The following is a 19,200-nucleotide window of genomic DNA, read 5'->3' as shown; positions in this document are numbered from 1 at the left end:
AGACCTTGTGAATGTTCTATTGTGGAGACTTGATTCTGTTATATTCCTCTGAAGAGTGTGGACTTGTTTCAGCAGACAATTAGCTTAGTTAAATTGTAACTGAGAACTCTGCCTTGCCTGTCACAGGTGGCAGCTCAAATCTCAGTTTTGTTTGTCTTAGATTGAAGCTGCTTTGAGTCTGCCCCATCAATGCATGTGTGGTTCAGGATAAGTCTTGAAAGATTTCATACAGATAATGTAAGGCCCTTTTCTCAGATCTGTTTCTGAAATATTCCCTCACTTTCTAGAAACTGTGGTTGCCCCAGGCCCTGTCCTCTTGTTCTTCAGGTTAGACAGATGAGGGTTTCCTGATGTAGTTCTGGTGGTGTGGATGATGACTGCTGTCTGCCCTCAGGCTAAAGCCATAAAAATGGGAAACTTGTTCTATGCTGTTCCCTTGTTCTAAACCCCCTTCAATATCTGCCTGCTTTTTGTTCACTGTCTGGAACTTTCAGGTGTGTGTGTGTGTGTGTGTGTGTGTGTGTGTGTGTTATTCAGAGTTTATAGTTGCTATCTATTGAGAGTTTACTCAATCAAACTGAGAATGGAATCTGTGAGAGATTCTCAGATGAGCTTACTTCATATTTTGGGGGGAAAATTATAGCCCTCAACTTCTCTGTTTTTCACCTTAACGTTTCTCTAAATTATCACTCATACTCTCTTCAGAGGAAAAAGGGGTAACTTGTTTTTCCCATCACCTCCTGTTTTGGGCAGGAACTACAATTCATCCATCTATTCATTCAGCTATGCAAAAAATATACATTAAGTCAGGCATTGTGCCAGGCATTAGGGGTAACAAGAGTAAGTAAAAATAGAGCCTACTTCACTGAGACTGCTCTCTTTAAGGTTGCCAAAGGTCTGTCTTCTTAATCACCAGATCAAATAAATTTATCTCAGTCTTAGAACTGTAACTTTATTGCTCCATTCTCCATTGACTCTGGTGACCAGCCTCTCCTTACAACTCTCTCTTTTGTCTTCCAGATCTTCCTCCTCATTGATTTCTCCTCTCATTTTCCAGGTAGAGGAATTCTCAAAGACTTTGTCCTTGATGCCTTTCTTTTCTTGTCCTTGGCAGTCTTACTCAATCTTAGTGTTTCAACTACAACATACATGCATGCCAAGACTCCTAAATCTCTATCTTCAGCCCTGACCTCTCTCCTGAGATTGAGACCTGAATTTAAGCTGTTTGTCTCCACCTGGTTGCCTAACAATCACATTAAACTGCACGTAGTCAAAAATCCAACTCATTATCTAGCCCCTGAACCTACTCTTCCTCCTATGTTTCCTATTTTGGTTAATTCCTGATACTGGAAGCATATAATTAAATAAGAGCTGGATCAGGGCTGTTGAAAAAGGGACTCTTGTGCTGGGTGGGAAGTTTGACAATAGGGAAAGCTCTAATGTCTCTTCCAATTCTATGATTCTATTATGTTCCCAGCACAGTGCTATACATTTCCTTTGAGGAGCTCACAACCAATTTGAGGGAGATAACAACTGAGTGATCACTAGTCCTGACTTCAAACGCAGCAGGAATTCAGAGAAAGGAGATAGTATGCATTGAGTTAGTAAGAGAAGACTAATCTAAGCTCTTCAAAGGTAGAAGCTGTATTCTTCTATTTCATTTCTGTCCTCACAGCACCATTCTCTACACACTGTAGAAACCCCATGAAGACTTTTTGAATGATTTTGTAATCATTATTAATGTTTAGTAAGTACACATTAAGTGCATAGTTCTTTATTAAATGATGCACGGGTTAACCAAGTTTTGATACAGACTCTGACATTTTTCAATCACTCAGTCAACCAACAAATATTTACTGTCTATTATTTGCAAGACACTGTGCTAAGCATTATGGGGGACACAAGATGCAAGAGAAATAGAAGTTTTAGTCTCTTCCCTTGAAGAGTTTACAGTATGGTTGGTAAGATGAGACATAAAGGCACACAAGGTTGATTAAGAATGCAAGTCAGGGGTGCCTGGATGGCTCAGTTGGTTAAGCTTCTGACTCTTGATTTTGGCTCAGGTCAGGATCTCATGGGTTCGTGACATCAAGCTCTGCATCTGGATGGAGACTGCTTGGGATTCTCTCTCATCCTCTCTCTCTCTCTCTCTGCCCCTCCTGTGCTCAAGCGCACATTTTTTCTCTATCTCTCTCTAAATAAATAAACTTAAAAAAAAAGAATGTGAGTCAGATGGGCGCCTGGCTGCCTCAGCTGGTGGAGCATGAGACTCTTAATCTCAGGGTTGTGAGTTCAAGCCCCACATTGGGCGTGGAGCCTACTTAAAAAAAAGAAAGAATGCGAGTCAGAGCCAAATGAACATTACAGACAAGAAGTCTGTAAAAATTTTAAAATTTATTGTAGACTGGACGGATATGGAGGCTTTACGGAGGAGGTGGGATCAGCACTTGGCTTTGAAGGATGGGCAGAAATTAAATAGGTTTGAAGTTCCCATAGTTATTAAGAAAATAGAATTCAACACAACATGTTTCCGGCAAAAGACCAAACAGATAAAGAACAACATCTAGGCAACAGTAGGCAGCTTATACCAGAATGTTACTGAGCAGTTGTTAGTAACATTCTACCCCTTCCCACTATATACACTTTTATTTCTCTCCTTTTTTCCTTTTCTATTTTTTTCATTTTATTCCCTTTATGGTGACATACAGGGCTAAAAGAATCTTCTTTGAGAGGCAGTTTAAAAACCTGAGCTCCAAAACCAGCCTGCCTGGGTTCAAATCCTGACTTTACCACTTATTAGCTGTGTGATTTTGAACAAGTTGCTTAATCTGTCCATGCATCACCAATAAAATGCAGATATAAAAATGGCCCACATGTCATATGCTTGTTTTGAGGATTAACAGAGTTAAAATATATAAAGTACTTAAAAGAGTGTTTGGCACATAGTGTTCAATGTTAGCTTTTGTTTTTTTAATTAAAAAATATTTATCTTTGAGAGAGAAACACACAGAGCGCTAGCAGGAGAGGGGCAGACAGAGAGGGAGACATAGAATCTGAAGCAAGCTCCAGCTTCTGAGCTCTCAGCATAGAGCCAAACACGGGGCTTGAAACTATGAACCATGACATTAGCCAAAGTCAGACACTCAATCAACTGAGCCACCCAGGCGTCCCAATGTTAGTTTTTATTAAGGAAAGAAAGCTGACTAACTGAAACATTATTATCTTTTCAGGTCTCATTGTTGCTGGATAATTCATTATATAATTAACAAACATCTATACAGAAGCTGCAGGACAGACAGACTCATATCAGCTAAAGAGTTAGGTCTTTGGCAACCCACCCTTGACAAACCTGCATAGATGCTCACACACTTAGGCCACATCACTTTTCCCCAAATTGCTCTCAACCCTAGGCCAGAGAGATTTTAGTAAAATAAATACAAAACCAACTTAAGTAGACAAGTTGGGTATTTAAAGGACACTTCATCAACACAGAGAGGGAACTGACAACTTTCAGAAGGGATTTAAAATACAGACTTATCCCTGGGGAGGTGCCAGTTGAAATTAGGGTTAAATGAACTTCAGGAAGGGGAGAAGTCAATAATAGTAGTAGGCAGCTAGATAGGTGTGTGTGTGTGGAAAGAGAGCAGGGCTCTATAGAAAGGCAGCTAAACTCTGGATCCACATTTCCTGGAGTAGAGATTGTATGTTATAAGTGCTGCTCTCCGGTTTTCCTCACTGACCTACCTCTTTTACACTCAGACCTTCTCCCTATTCCCTCCTTGCAGTTCCAGACTCGTACTCCCAGGAACACAAACACCCCAAATTATGGGGACTTTTGGTTTGCCATTTCCTCAGGACAGCCTGAATAAAGACTAGAAAGAACTTCTTGTCAGTATGATTGCATAACACTGAGTTGGAGATTGTGCAATCTCCTTTTGGAAAAATTGAAGAGCAGGAAGATGGATAGGGTTTTTTTTTAATGCCTATTTATTTATTTTGAGAGAGAGACAGTGGGGGAAGGGGGAGAGAGAGAATCCCAAGCAGGCTCTGCACTACCAGCCCAGTGCCCGAGGCAGGGATCAATCCCACGAACTGTGAGATCATGACCTGAGCCAAAACCAAGAGTTGGATGCTTAACCGACTGACCCACCCAAGCACCCTGATAGGTGTTTGATTAAGGTGCAGTATTTTTTATGGGCAGGAGGGTGAGATTCCTTCAAATTCAAGGGTCCGACATCTCTGTCTTTTGTGGGTTTTTTTTCCCCACTCTGGACTCCTTCTAGCAAAGAATGAGTGTGATCAAGGAAACCCAATGTGACCATTGAGTTTTGATGTCACCTGTTTGCCAAGAGATTTGACTGGGCTATTTTTTTCTTGGTGTGATAATTGAAGTACACAGGATAACTGTGCCTTGTTCAACATCACTTGGTAACTGTGAAGCTCTGTGCCTCTCATGAAAAGCAAAAAATTATGTGTGTGCGCACGGGCCCTGGTAAGCCAGCTGGTAACAGCTGTTATCTGTTGTTACTGCAAAGGATTTAATTAGCCCAGTACCCTCTACTCTGCTTTCCCTCCCCATCAAATCTTTCTCTTAAAAAAAAAAAAAGAGCATGTCTTTACACCTCATTATGAATTTAACTTGCACAATTCTCCTAGGGCTATTTGATTTTAAGCCTTATCCCTTCACTTACCTGTATATTCAACTTCCCACTTTCACTGACATCCCTCCCCCCCACCTCTGCTTTTAAACACAGTCAAGTCTCTCCTCCCTTTAAACAAACAGACAAACAAACAAACAAACAAACCCTTTTTTGACAAAGCATTGCCCTCTAGCTACTACCTTTCTTTCTTAGGCAAGCCTCTCAAAAGAACAGTCTCTACTAAATGTTTCCACTTCTCCATTTCTGATTGGATTCTCAGTCCACTGCAGTCTGGGTTCTACCTCCCATGCTCCACTGAAACTGCTCTCATTTAAGCAATTGTCAAATTTAGTGGACAGCTCCCAGGCCTTATATTATTTGACAGTTGCACTGTGTTAAACACTGTTAACTACTCACTTGCTCCTTTTGGAAAATTTCTTATCCCTCCCGCTCGGATCACTATTGTCTCTTGGTTCTCTTTCTACCTCTTGGACAACTTATTCCTTCCTGGTCTCCTTCACAAGCTTCTCTTCTCGTGCCTATCCTTTAATATGTTTCCCAAATGGAAAATTTTTTTCCGATTAAAAAAGAAATACATGTTCATTATGTAAAAATAAGACCTTTTAGAAAATTATAAACATTCCAACGGAAAAATTCCAATGGAAACCTCACCACACAGAAGTAACCACTATTAACATTTTGGCTTATATCCTTCCAGTTGTTAAAAATTGGTATATATATCCTATCCAGTAATACAAATGGCATCACATTACTATATGTTCTACCAGGTTTTTTCTTTTTTGTTTTTTTGTGGGCATCATTCCACCTCAATGAGTATAGAACATTGTTTTAAATGGATACAAAAGAGGGGGCTTGACTGGCTCAGTCAGAAGAGCATGTGACTCTTGATCTTCGGGTCGTGAGTTTGAGCCCCACGTTGGGTGTAGAGATTACTTAAATAAATAAATAAAAACTTAAAAAAGAGAAATTATAAGTGGATATAAAAGAGAACACTGAATTTGGCCATTTACACAAAAGACTGTTTTATGATGGAAGTGACTGAGATATGAAGTCTGCAAAATGTAGGACCCACTACTATGTGAGACTTGCCATATAAACAAATTTGCAAGTTAGGGGAAAAAATGGCTACAAAAATATTTCATTGCATAAAATGAATAATTATTTACTCTTAGAGACAAGCTCTGTGTACTTGTATCTTTGTGTGCCTGATTATTTTCTCAGGATAAATTATTGGAAGTGAAATTTCTAGTCAACAGTTTCAGTAAATAACATTAAAACTTTAAAAAAAATTTTTAAGTTTATTTATTTATTTATTTTGAGAGACAGAGCACAAGTAGGGGAGGGGCAGAAAGAAGAAGAAACAGAATCCCAAGCAGGCTCCATGCCATCAGTGCAGAACCCGATGTGGGGCTCAAACTCACAAACTGCAAGATTATGACCTGAGCTGAGATCAAGAGCTGGACGCTTAACCAACTGAGCCACCCAGGCCCCCCCCCCCAATTTTTAAAATACAGGGGCACCTGGGTAGCTCAGTCAGTTAGGCATCTGACTCTGGGTTTTGGCTCAGGTCATGATCTCACGGCTTCGTGGGTTCGAGCCCCACATCGGGCTCTGTGCTGGCAGCTTGCAGCCTGCTTGAGATTCTCTCTCTCCCTCTCTCTCTGCCCCTCCCCCACTCATGCTGTCTCTCTTTCAAAATAAATAAAACTTAAAAAAAGTTTTTTTAATACAAAAGTGCTTAAACATAAATGCAATGAAAACGAAAAAACAAGTCTCCCTGCCATCCCTGACTTCTGTTCTCCAGAGACAACCAGTACTACAAGTTTCTTGATGTCAAGTTTTTTTTTTAATAAATACTGCCAATTTGCCTCCCAGAAAAATTGCACAGATTTTATACTCTCATCAACATTGTCTGCTTTCACTGATTTTTAAATCTTTTGTCCTTGCCTCTTCACATTTTTCTTTCTGCACTGTATGCTAATAACTCCCAAATCTCTATCTCTAACTCTGATCACACCCTCGAGTTCCAGGCCAGTATTTCTAGCTGGACATCTCCACCCAGGTGTCCTATAGACATCCCAGACTTTTCTAGACTGAACTCATGGTCTTCCTTCCCACACTTACTCTTCTTTCTGTAATTCCAATTTTGATTGGTGGTGCCAGCATCCATCTCATTACCTAAATCAGAAACCTAGGAGTCATTTTCAATTTCTTCCTCTCCTTGCAAATAGTAATAATAGCTAATAGTTACTGAACACTCACCATTCACACATATTTTGTTTCATTTAATTCTCACGAAAGCCCCAGAGGTGGCTTTTAGTCTTATCATTTCCATTTCACAGTTGAGGAAAACTGGATAACTTGCTCAAGGCTATACAGCTAGGAAGCAGGGATTTAAACCCAGGCAGTTTAAGGCCATAGCTCACACACTTAAGCCCCATACGATACTACCACCATATTTCATCAGGTACAAGTTTTACCTATTTCCTCACTCTCAGTCCTGTTTCCTTTTCTCCATTCCCACCACGACCAACTGATTCCAAGTCTTATTATCAATACTCTCATCATTAGTCTCATTCAATTCATCTTCCATGTTGCCTGAAAAATAATCCTTCTTAAACACAAATATGACCATGTCTTTTTTTCCTGTTGAAAATCCTTCAGTGGCCCCCTATCACTTACTTTGTAAAGCCAGAGATCCTTTGCTTCATAAAGAAGGAGCACCCTCATTGCCTGTCCCCAGCCGGCCTACCTCTCTAAGCACTTTCTTTACAGGATCTGAATTGGTCACAATTGCCTAAAAACATGCTGTTTCTTATTGGGATGACTTTGCACATGCTATTCTCTCTGCAAGAAATTGCCTTTCCCCATTTCCACTCCTATTTGTCCTTTATGTCTTTTCATGTCTGTCAAACTCAGATGTTTCCTCCTCCAGGAAGCCTTCCCTAATTCCTCCAATTATTCATGTCCCATGTGCTGCTTTAAACATTCACTTATTTTGTATTTGTCATTAGTTTTATTTTCTTGTCTCCCTTTCTAGAATGTTAACTCTTTGAGGGCTGGGTCGCTCTTATTCAACTTTAGTATTTAGCATGTTGCCTAGCACATAAGTAGTTGCTTAGTAGATATCGGTTAAATTGAATTAAATAACTGTGAAAATTTGGGCCTTGTACTCTGTTGAAAGGATTTCAGGCATCAGTGGTACAGGAAAAATCAGAAGAGGCAGGTGCAGGGAGGAGAAAGGATGACCTAAAATCACCACTGTTAATGTGGGGCACCACCCCTTCATGTGCGCCATGTACAAATTAATCATATAAATATCAATATGTCTAAAAAATATCAATATGTCTATGGATATTTTCTCATTTAGATACGTACTCTTTCTCCATTATGGGCTGCAAGCAACCTCAGAGCAGTGCCAAGTATGGTGTTCTGCAGAGTAGAGACAGAACACATGAAATAAATGCCTTCAATATGCTGAGAAATATATCTGAGTACATCTGGGCTTAAGCTTTCTGTGGTAACAAGTGGAGGATGAAGCTATGCCCCGATTTTCCTGGAAAGGGAGAATGAGCAATCATATTTATCCCATCCCCGCTGCTTCCCTGGCACCATTGTGCAGAGTGCTCGGTTGCGGGTGGAATGAATTGAAATGATCAGTGGCACAAGTGGCAGGGCTGCGTTCTAAGTTCTTAGTATTATGGTTGGAACCCCTCCCTCTGGAGAACACCCTTCTATTTTCGCGCAAAACCCTGACTTATTCAGGTCACGGGGCTTCGGCCTATCACTGCAAGGTCCCCGTTTGCGGGGCAGTGCCCGCTGCCGATAGATACTGGGTAGAAAACAATTTCTTGGGTTGAGGAGCAGCGATTGGCGGATCCCGCCTCTAATGCTTCCCAGGACATCGGGCGCTGCGTGTCCGAGATGCCGGTTCCGGGGCGGCCACAAACACCACCCGGAAGCCTGAATGAGGCCTCCGAAGTACAGGACTCACAGCCCTCAGCGTGGCCGCTATTCAGGGTGCCGGGCCCGGGGCCAAGGCAGCGTGCGCGTGCGTGCGTGCGTGCGTGGGCGCGCGTGCGCGGCGCCGCTGTCTGTGGGTTGGCTGGTTATTTTGCAAGCGGGAGGGGCTGTGCGCGCTCCTGCCTCCCGCCTCTGTCCCCCACCCCCTTCCCCGGTCCCAGTCTCTCCTTCGGAAAGATGTCGGACACGGCAGTGGCTGACACTCGGCGCCTTAACTCGAAGCCGCAGGACCTGACCGACGCTTATGGGCCGCCAAGTAACTTCCTCGAGATCGACATCTTTAATCCACAGACGGTGGGCGTGGGCCGCGCGCGCTTCACCACCTATGAGGTTCGCATGCGGGTGAGTCACGGGGTGAGGGAGACAGCTGAGGGAGGACCAGGCGGCTGGGCGGGGGCTGCCAGAAGGCGCTCGAAGGGGTCATTTGGGGGTTGGGGGCAGAGGTCTCCAGACTCGGTTGTGGCCCTAGGATACAGAAAAGTCCAGAGGGGGACATCGGACTGGGGTGAGGGAAAATAAGTACCTATGAGCAAGAAGTGAAGCCTGGCTGGATAGGGTGGGGAGGATGGGGAAGATTAGAGTGGGGAATTCAAGGAAATAGGAACCCTGAGTGCAGCGACAGAGGAAGGGAAGGAAGAGTGACAGAGGGCTGCGGAATGGAAAGACAAGGCGATATATCGCTGGGTCCCATAACTAAACTGGGTTGTGGGAAGTCAATACGAAGAGGGAGGGCAGGAAGCCCCGATTTCTTCCTCATGAAGTCTCCCTGGGATGATGGAGTTAAGCAAAGCCTGCATTGAAGGGAAGATAGACCCCAGGAAAGGGGGAGAGTGGGCTTGGTAGAGCAGAAATAAGAAAGGGAGTCTCCCTGACACCGAGTGCTTCCCAGACTTGTGTGGAATTAGCATCTGAAGGAGAGAAATGTTTTCTGCTTAAGTTTTCTCAGGTATCACATGCTGTGTCTTATGGTGAAATCTGGCCTTGCCCTGGGATTGGTGGATTGTCAGTTGGTACTCAAAGCATCCTGTGCTGATCCTTTAGATTTGAAGTAGCCAGTATTTCAGTATTGGCTCCCATTTGGGCTTTCTGTATACAAATGGCCATTTGCCCTTTCTGTTCTAGATTAACTTTTTGGATTAAGACTGTTGTCTGCGGTTACTTTAATGTATGACATTTCGGGACTGCCCAGGAGTGGCTTCTTCCAATGTGCACTACAGAGGACTTTATTCTCTAGTTCTTAGTCCACATTACAAGGATGGAATGTGCAGATAAAGTAGTGGTTTGCACGTTCTTTAGCCCAGTTGAAGTGGTTACAGGAAGAAAAGTTAGAGGCCCATTTTCTAATTTTCCTTATGTTTTTTTTTTTCTCAGACTAGAGGGCCAGAATATTCTCTATGGACAGCATGCTGCTCAAACAGCATTTGAAGACCTATAAAAGAGTGTATGTGCTTTCATTTTTGACTGAATGAATTGAATGAGAGAGTGTGTCTCCTACATGGGCTTTGAAATTTAATTGAGAAATGGTGTCCAAATTCCAAGTTTCACAAAGTCCAAACTGAAGAAAGAAAATCGAAGCAAAAATTGAGAAAAACTCATCTATATAAGAACTACCTGAAATCAACTCTTTGGAGAAGAATGGAAGTTAGATCCCTCAAAATATGATCAAAAGTCTGGAACTGTTAGTGATAGAGAACTTAATTACCTGAGGAAGCTTGGGCATAACTTGTTCAGTGTGAGGATTCTCTGCTGTGGGGTTTTGGAGACAACATCTCCATCCATTACCCAAGAGCCTTAGGGATTATGAATGAAACAGCTCTCTTCTTAAGGCATTCTAATAACAACAGAGACTGTTCATCCAGTGCCTACTATGTGCCAGGCACCGAACTAGGGTTCAGTTTCTAAATCCTTACAAAAATGACATTTTACAGATAGGAAACTGAGGAGGAATGCAGTTTAAGTAACTTGCCCAAGTACACATAGCTAGTAAGTGACAGGGCTGATATTTGAACCCGGATCTGACTGACTCCAAAGCCCATCATACTCTTTGCATTACACTTCAGTCTCTTTGGCAATGCTTAGTTGCAAAACTTTAGTGCACAATATTTTTTTACCCACCAAGCTTTCCATCTATCCTTTTCACAATTTCTAATTGTACGGTAATGATAGGTTTGATGGCAGTTCCTAGTTGTGTGAATTTTAATTTGTATTGTTTATATTAATTTGTATGGCTATCTAGACTTAATATTTTAATTTAATTCTGTGTAGGGGAGAAGTTGGTAAATTCATTTAGTTTTTAGTTGCTATATTAGGTGATTGATCATGGTAGGCATTTTAGGGAGTATGAGACTCAAGAGACTGGGCTTTGGGAATTAAACATTGTGTATGGTAGAAGCAGATGGCACTGACTTTCTTCTTTATATAATAACTAAATATTTCTAAAGGTGTTCTCTTATTTTGCTCAGGAAAGAATTCCCCCCTCCCACCCTTCCAAGAAATTAGGAATCTGGAGAGGTATCCTGGTGACTTCACATAATGTGTATGGAACTTTTCAAATGTCAGTTGTCCTGTGGACTTGAATTTTGTTTTTGTCTCTCCTTTCCCTTGACTTTGTGTTGATCAGAGCCAACGACTCTGTATATCCTGTACTACACAATCCTGTCTTCCTCAAATGATTTGTAGGTTGGAGCTGGGAGACTATCTTAGTACATAGTGGCCCCTTCCTTACATGGCTAGGTGTGAAGATGAGAGGTCATTATTGTCACCATCCTGTGGGGGTAGGGGAAGAATAGGAGTTTTGTGAGTCAAAGGAAGAAGTCCACAAAATGGCAGTGGATGGTTTCACTATGCCTTGGAAGCAGCTACTCAGCATTTTTCCCCCTTTGTTCTGTTAGCTTCTGTAAAAGCCTACTTGTTAAGGTTCTACTCTTTGGGGATCACAGTATTTGTAATGAATTCTGGTGGAAACCTAGAATTACATGATACCAAAGCACTTCTTTTTTTCTTGCAGTATTATTTTTCTCCCCATCTTTGTTGAGATGTTATTGACATATAATATTGTGTAAGTTTAAGGTGTACAATGTGATTATTTGATACTCATACAGATTTCTTGCAGGGTTCTGAGTATTTTCTTTATAATGTTTTCTTTTAAATGGTTAAAATATGCACATGGTACAAAATTCAAAAGATACAAAAAAGATGTACTGTAAAAACTAAGTCTTCCATCCTCTGCCCTCTAGAGGTTCCCTTTTCCAAAGAAACCATTGTTTCCAGTTTTTTCATTTATTCTCCTAAAGAATAGGTTGTAATAAAACATTGCTTTACCTGTATCTCACTCTTCTTCAACTCATTGACATTCCTTGGACCTTGATCATAGGTGGAGTTGTAACTAGTGTAAGTTGGCTAGTTATTTAGGTTTTGATGACCTATACCTAGAACTGGATCCTGGAAAGACAGTTTCCAGACATGAGGACTACAAAGCATGATGTAGTGAGGACTGTGTGAAGCTCTAGCATAACTGGGAGATGTTCTTTTCCTGCCCTGAGGCAGTTGTGGAGGCTCAGGTCATAGTTCAGGAGAGAAACTAGTTCCTTTTATTTCCATCTGCTGATACGAGTTGGCTGGTGGAAAATACAGTCAACTTTAATACATGTGGTTAGCCATTTCTATTTAGAACTTGTAGACAGGAGTGAGGATCAGGGCTTTTTGTTTGTTGGTAGTTCATGTTGCCATTAGAGCCTTGGGAAAATTATCAATGATTAAGATGTGGGAATAAGCTGATCTATATGAGGGAGCAAGATATGGTAACCCAACTTAATGTAATTGCTATTTCTGCAGTACTTTCTAGACAGGGAGAAGGTAAACATACCTAGGGCTTCTATTAATCAGTTGAGTATTTACTGAGTAACTTGCATAGTCTGCATTTAGGGAGATGCAGAAGTAGTGACAGCTTCTGATTTCAATGAAATTATAGTTTAGTTAAGTAGCAAGACTAACATGATGCATAAAACAATAGTGTGTCAGACACTACTAAAGTATAAATGTCATAGGAGTTCAGAGGAGAAGGAGACCAGTAAATTAAGCTGGTGTGTTCAGGAAGATTTCCTGGATGAAATGGGACTTGAGCTCGGACTTGTAGAATGGGGACAATTTGAGGAAATTTGAGGAATGGGTATGATTTGAGGAAATCATACCTTGGAGGTGCTTTTCTCTTATTCTTTTACAGGGAACTTAAATTCACTTTTGGGGACACCTGGGTGACTCAGTTGGTTAGGTGTTTGACTCTTGATTTTAGCTCAGGTCATGATCTCACTCACAGTTCATGAGTTTGAGCCCCATGTAGGGCTCTGCGCTGACAGCATGGAGCCTGCTTGGGATTCTCTCTCACCCCCTCTCTCTGCCCTTCCCCCGCTCACGTGCACTCTCTCTCAAAATAAATAAACATTAAAAAACTTTTCAATTGAAAATGTAATACATGCATATGACAAATTCAAATTGTTCAGTGAAAAATGTGACCCTCCCACCCATTCCAGTTGTTTAGTCTTATACTCCAAAACCAGTCACTGTTATGAATAAATATTTTATTCATAAATACAAATATATACACGTATACATATCCCTTTTTAAATTGAAGTATACTTGACACACATGGTACATTAGTTTCAGGTGTTCAACGTAGTGATTTGACAAGTTTATACATTACACTATGCTTACCACAAGTATATGTGGTATGTATACTGTGTGTGTGTGTGTATATATATGTATATGTGTGTGTGTGTGTGTGTGTGTGTGTGTATATATATATATATGTATATATATAAAACTATATTTCCTGTGTTCTTATTCCTATGCCTTACTCATTCCATAACTGGAATTCTATATCTCCATTCCCGTTCACCCATTTTGCCCATACCCCTAGCCCCCTCCCCTCTGGCAACCAACAGTTTATTCTCTTTATTTATGGGTCTGCTTCTACTTTTGTTTATTTGTCATGTTTTTTAGATTATACATATAAGTGAAATCATATAGTATTTATCTTTATCTGTCTGGCTCATTTCACTTAGCCTAATACCCTCTAGGTCTATCCATGTTGTCACAAATGGCAAGATCTCATCTTTTTTTCTAGCAGGGTAATATTCCACTGTGTGTGTGTGTGTGTGTGTGTGTGTGTAGCACATCTTTATCCCTTCATATTTTTATTTTATTTTATTAAAGTTTATTTACTTATTTTGAGAGAGAGTGTGTGAGCAGGGGATGGGCAGAGAGAGAGAGAGAGGGAATCCCAAGCAGGCTCCGTGCTGCCAGTGCAGAGCACAGTGTAGGGCTTGAATCTGCGAATAGTGAGATCATGACCCCAGCTGAAACCAAGAGTCCAATGCTTAACTGACTGAGCTACCCAGGCGCCCCCATATTTTCTTTTTAAAGTTTATTTCTTTTGAGAGAGCACGCACAAGTGGAGGAGGAGCAGAGAGAGGGAGACAGAGAGAATCCCAAGCAGGCTCTACACTGTCATTGTGGAGCCCAACGCAGGTTTCAAACTCACAAACGGAGATATTGTGACCTGAGCTGAAATCAAGAGTCTGACACTTACTGACTGAGCCACCCAGGCACCCCTCATCTTTTTTTCTGTTTATTTATTTATTTTTGAGAGAGAGAGCAAGCAGGGGAGGAGCAGAGAGAGAGGGATACAGAGAATCCCAAGCAGGCTCTGTGCTGTGAGCACAGAGCCCAACACAGGGCTTGAACCCATAAACCATGAGATCACGACCTGAGCTGAAATCAAGAGTCAGACGCTTAACCGACTGAGCCACCCAGGTGCCCCACATCCATTCATCTTTTGATGGACACTTGGGTTGCTTCCATATTGGGTTGCTTGGCTGTTGTAAATAATGCTACAATAAACAAAGGGGTTCATATATCTTTTAGAATTAGTGTTTTCATTTTCTTTGGGTAAATATACATAGCCTTTTTTTAAACCAAATAGGGGTAAACTGTATGTACTGTTCTGTAACTTGATTTGATGCTTAATATATTTTCATACTGGCACATGTATATTTCACATTCTTTTCATAGCTGTATAGTAATTCTACTGTATAGGCATAGCATAATTTATTTAACCAATTGTCTATTGATGAACATATATAATTATTACAAGTAAAGTACAGTGAAAACCCTTGTATATACATATTTGCATACAACTTCAAGTCTATTTAAAATTTGTTTTTACGTTTTATTTATTTTTGAGAGAGAGAGAGCACAAGTGGGGGAGAGGCAGAGAGAGAGGGAGACACAGAATCCAAAGCAGGCTCCAGGCTCTGAGCTATCAGCACAGAGCCCGACGTGCGGCTCAAACTCACAAACCGTGAGATCATGACCTGAGCCGAAGTTGGACGCTCAACCGACCGAGCCACCCAGGGGCCCGAACTTCAAGTCTATTTATAGGATAAATTCTAAGCAGCAAGTGACTTCTAGTCACCATCTGTGACAAGGCTGGATGTGGTAAGGATTGGTATTTACCTGGTGGTATTTTAAAGGAGTTATAGGAGCATGGTCCACAGGAATTATTTCTTCATTGGGACCTAAATGGTTCTGACAGGTGGTCACTACAGGCTGAACGTTAGTTACCATCTCTCTTCTCTCATTTTTCCTTCCCTGTAGACAAACCTACCTATCTTCAAGCTGAAGGAGTCCTGTGTACGGCGGCGCTATAGTGACTTTGAGTGGCTTAAAAATGAGCTGGAGCGAGATAGTAAGGTATGACCCCATTCCCTGTGTGGAATCTTTGGAGGAGGAGATCTACATAGGCTCATAAGGAATAAGATTCTAGTCTATAAAATATTTAAAAAAATTTTTTTTAATATGAAATTTAGTATACTCTGGTTTCTCTTCAGATCGTCTAAATCTTTCGCCTTTTAATATGAACTTTATTGTCAAATTGGTTTCCTAAAAAAAATTTTAACATTTATTTATTTGTGAGAAACAGAGAGAGAGCAAGAGCAGGGGAGGGGCAGAGAGAGAGGGAGACACAGAATCCAAAGCAGGCTCCAGGCTCCAGGCTCCAAGCTGTCAGCACAGAGCCCGATGCAGGGCCCAAACTCACAAACCGCGAGATCATGACCTGAGCTACAGTTGGCCTCTTAACCGACTGAGCCACCCAGGTGCCCCTGTGGTCTATAAAATCTTAAAGGCAGTGGAGAGGCTGAACACTATCAAATCCCAGCACATTGGATCTGGGTGATACCCTTTGAAACTTGAAAGTGGTAAGTTCAGGACAAATTTTAAAAGAAAAAATATTACTTGAATCAGTGGTGAGTAAAGTCATAAAACTTAACTTATATAGGTACTAAAAATATAAGTGTAGATTGTGTCAGAAAAGACCTAGCTAAATTCTTGGATACTAGTGGATTGTTAAAGAAAGAGGAATATTTGGAGTTTATTTCCTTTTTTTTTTTTGAGGTGGTAAATCTGTCCTTCCATAAAATCACTTGGATTTTTTTATGTTTGTTTATTTTTAAGATAGATACAGAGCACGAGCAGGGGAGAGGCAGAGAAAGAGAGAGAGAGAGAGAGAGAGGGAGAGAGAGAGAGAGACAGAATCCAAAACAGGCTCCAGGCTCTGAGCTATCAGCACAGAGCCCAACATGGGGCTCGAACTCAGAACGGTGAGATCATGACCTGAGCTGAAGTCAGATGCTTAACCGACTGAGCCACCCAGGTGCCCCTGGATTCATTTTTGACCTAAGCCATCATTAACTGTTCTTATGGCCTCAGTTCTTACAAGTTGCCAGCTGTGGGATAAGATAGACCCTGGCTAATAGTCTAATAAGAAATGAGGTATACAGTGCTTCACCATCTCGTTCCCTCTTCATCCTCTCCCATGTGGCTGATATTTTGTGTCTGCCTGCAGATTGTAGTACCACCACTGCCTGGGAAAGCCTTGAAGCGTCAGCTCCCTTTTCGAGGAGATGAAGGGATATTTGAGGAGTCCTTCATTGAAGAAAGGAGGCAGGGCCTCGAACAGTTTATTAACAAGTAAGCCAAGTTCCTGGGGACTCCTCTTGCTCCTTTTGCCATCATGGTCTTTCTGTGTTTTGTCTGTCTCCTCTTTTGTGATGTGTAATAAGATGTGTTGCCGGTTGTGTGGTGAGCTGACTGGACAGTAAAACTCCATTCCTTCGAGCAGAATTCTGATCCTGTACCTCAGGGCCTGTAAAGGCCTTGGATGTGTTTGGGGATTTTTCCCTACCTCACCTGTCTATCTCCCTTCTCCTACAACATCAGGGTTGGAGTGGTGCCTCGTTGCTGTCCTCTACTTACTTGAACCTCTGGAAGAGCTGATGTTGCCCTTTCTCCCCTGTCCACACCCCCATTGCTCTGTGAATTCTCTCTGATCCCAGATACTACTGATAACCATCTTGGTCTCTTTATAGAATTGCTGGGCACCCACTGGCTCAGAATGAACGCTGCCTACACATGTTCCTGCAGGAGGAGGCAATTGACAGGAACTACGTCCCTGGGAAGGTGCGCCAGTAGGAGCCCCTCTCACCACTTGCCCTCTACTTTCCTGCTGAAATGACATTGATTTTTACACTAAGCCTCTCTCTCTGTCTCTTTGATCTGAAGTTGGCTGCCCATCCCCTGGCCTGATAGACTGTCTGGCATTGTGTTTCTTGGTACCTGACTACACCGTGGGCACTCTGCTAGGATCCTCTTCTCTGAGAAGAGGTGGGAGACCACAGGCAGATGCTCTTTGCTTGGGGTGCGGGTGGGGGGATTGGACTGGAAGGCAATTCCTTGGGCATTTACCCTTGCCAGAAGGCTAATCTTATGGGGGGTGGGGGTCTTGTGCTGGTAGGGCACTCGGATACATACTGATGCTGCAAGTCCAGGGGATTTTCTTACTCTTAGGTTTAACCAGAAATGCTGAGCAGGGAAAAACCCTGCCTTTCCTACCTGCATGAACTTTTTTCTTTTGGGGAAGGTGGTAGAGACCCAGAAGTTCTTGTTTTCTCTAGGCCTGCTCCCAGTTTTCTCAACGGTTTCTTTTGTTCCTTTCTCTCTCCCTTGTTGCTTTTCATGGCAGTAAATCCTCCTGAGTCTAAGCAGTCTGTTGTGTGGAGCAAGGTGTGTGGGTTTTCTGGGCCCCTCATCATGGCTGCTTCAGAGTCAGAAGAAAGCCATAGGGCAGTAGGGGAACTCTTGTTGTCTAGCCCCTCTCCTTTGTGGCTCCCCACTCTGGCTGCCTGTTCTCGCTCATCAGCAGGTGAGTCAGTACAGGCCAGCAGTTTCCACCCCCCCCCCCCACAAGCCCTTGCTACTTTATAGGTTACCTTTGTGGGTTTGATGGCTTGAGGGGTGGGGACAACTCACCACTGCCAGGTAACTCCCTAAAGGGTGGGAGTGGATCATTTTCTAGGTACCTCCCAGTGGTTGGGAAGGGCATCACCACCCTCTTCCTTCCATTCTTCCTCCCCACCCCACCCCCGCCATCCCATTTAGTGCTGCCACAAGGCCGAAGCACATGAACAAACCACACAGTCTCTGACTTCTCCTAAGCACTTTGAGCTGTTGAATGGGGCTCAGGGGCAAGAGTTGTCGCTGCCCTCCCCAGCTTGGTCACAGGGTTACTGAACTGCCTGTACCTGTTTCCCATGGAACTCCAGTAGTCTTCCCAGAATTTGAGCTAGAAATAGCAGCTGGGTATGGATGTCCCAAATCTTAAGAGTCTGAAGCAGCTTTCCTGGGCTTCTGTCTGGAGGATAGTGGTTTGTTTGCTGGGGCCTGATATCTCTCTCCAGTGGTGGGATGGGAGCAAGTTAACTGGTGTCATGTCAAAAATGGGGACTCTTTGCTTAGACTCTCTATCATGGAAGGATCGGAATTGTCTGTATGGGGTCTTGGGGAAAAGGATTGTGGAGTTGGACAAGACCCTGATCAGAGAGTTTAGGATTGGATTTTGACATGGGATTTGGAGTCCTTCTCAATGTTGAAGTTCCCTGAGACAGATCAGCTCTCCAGCTGCTGAGCCTGTACCAGGGGCTGAGCAGCCCCTAGAGAGAGGCTGTGCTCCCTTTCCCACCTCCCAAATGTTGGTGTTGTTGCTGCCTTTTTGATTTGTATCCTCTGTTATTGACTTTTTTTTTAAGAATTCTTTCATTGTGCACAAGTGCTGAAAGCCTGAGGCCCCATTTCTGCTGTGTATATATCCTGACTCGGGGCTTTTATTCAGCAAACTGTTCATTCTTCTGTCAGACAATGTCATATTCAACTCTGTTCATATTAAACCACTGTGAAGCAAGCCTCTGTTTTCCTGCTTAAGTTGTAGTATTTTTTAGTGTCTAGGATATTCTTGGTATTGTGCAGAAATCATACAACATGGTCAGTATCCTGAGGTGATAAGTTAAGTTTGGCATTTAAATTAAAAAAACAACAACCAGAATCCTAGCTGCCTGTAGGGATATTTACCTATCCTTGCAACTCCCAATTGACTTTGTCACCGAGGTAATACGTCTTCTTGCAG

At 42.4% G+C, this 19,200-nt stretch overlaps 1 protein-coding gene across 1 annotated transcript; it reads left to right on the top strand.

Annotated features, from left to right (window-relative positions):
- Window positions 1-8,747: 8,747 nt before the first annotated feature.
- On the top strand, window positions 8,748-18,978 carry SNX12 (sorting nexin 12). The gene is made up of 4 exons (XM_004000599.6): window positions 8,748-9,026; window positions 15,339-15,434; window positions 16,588-16,712; window positions 17,111-18,978. Exons 1-4 carry the CDS (start codon window positions 8,862-8,864, stop codon window positions 17,211-17,213), a joined length of 489 nt encoding a protein of 162 aa, XP_004000648.1. The 5' UTR covers window positions 8,748-8,861; the 3' UTR covers window positions 17,214-18,978.
- Window positions 18,979-19,200: the final 222 nt, after the last annotated feature.

Source organism: Felis catus, chromosome X (genome assembly GCF_018350175.1).
Source record: "Felis catus isolate Fca126 chromosome X, F.catus_Fca126_mat1.0, whole genome shotgun sequence".
NCBI lineage: Eukaryota > Metazoa > Chordata > Mammalia > Carnivora > Felidae > Felis > Felis catus.
This window is presented reverse-complemented; position numbering and strand designations above follow the sequence as displayed.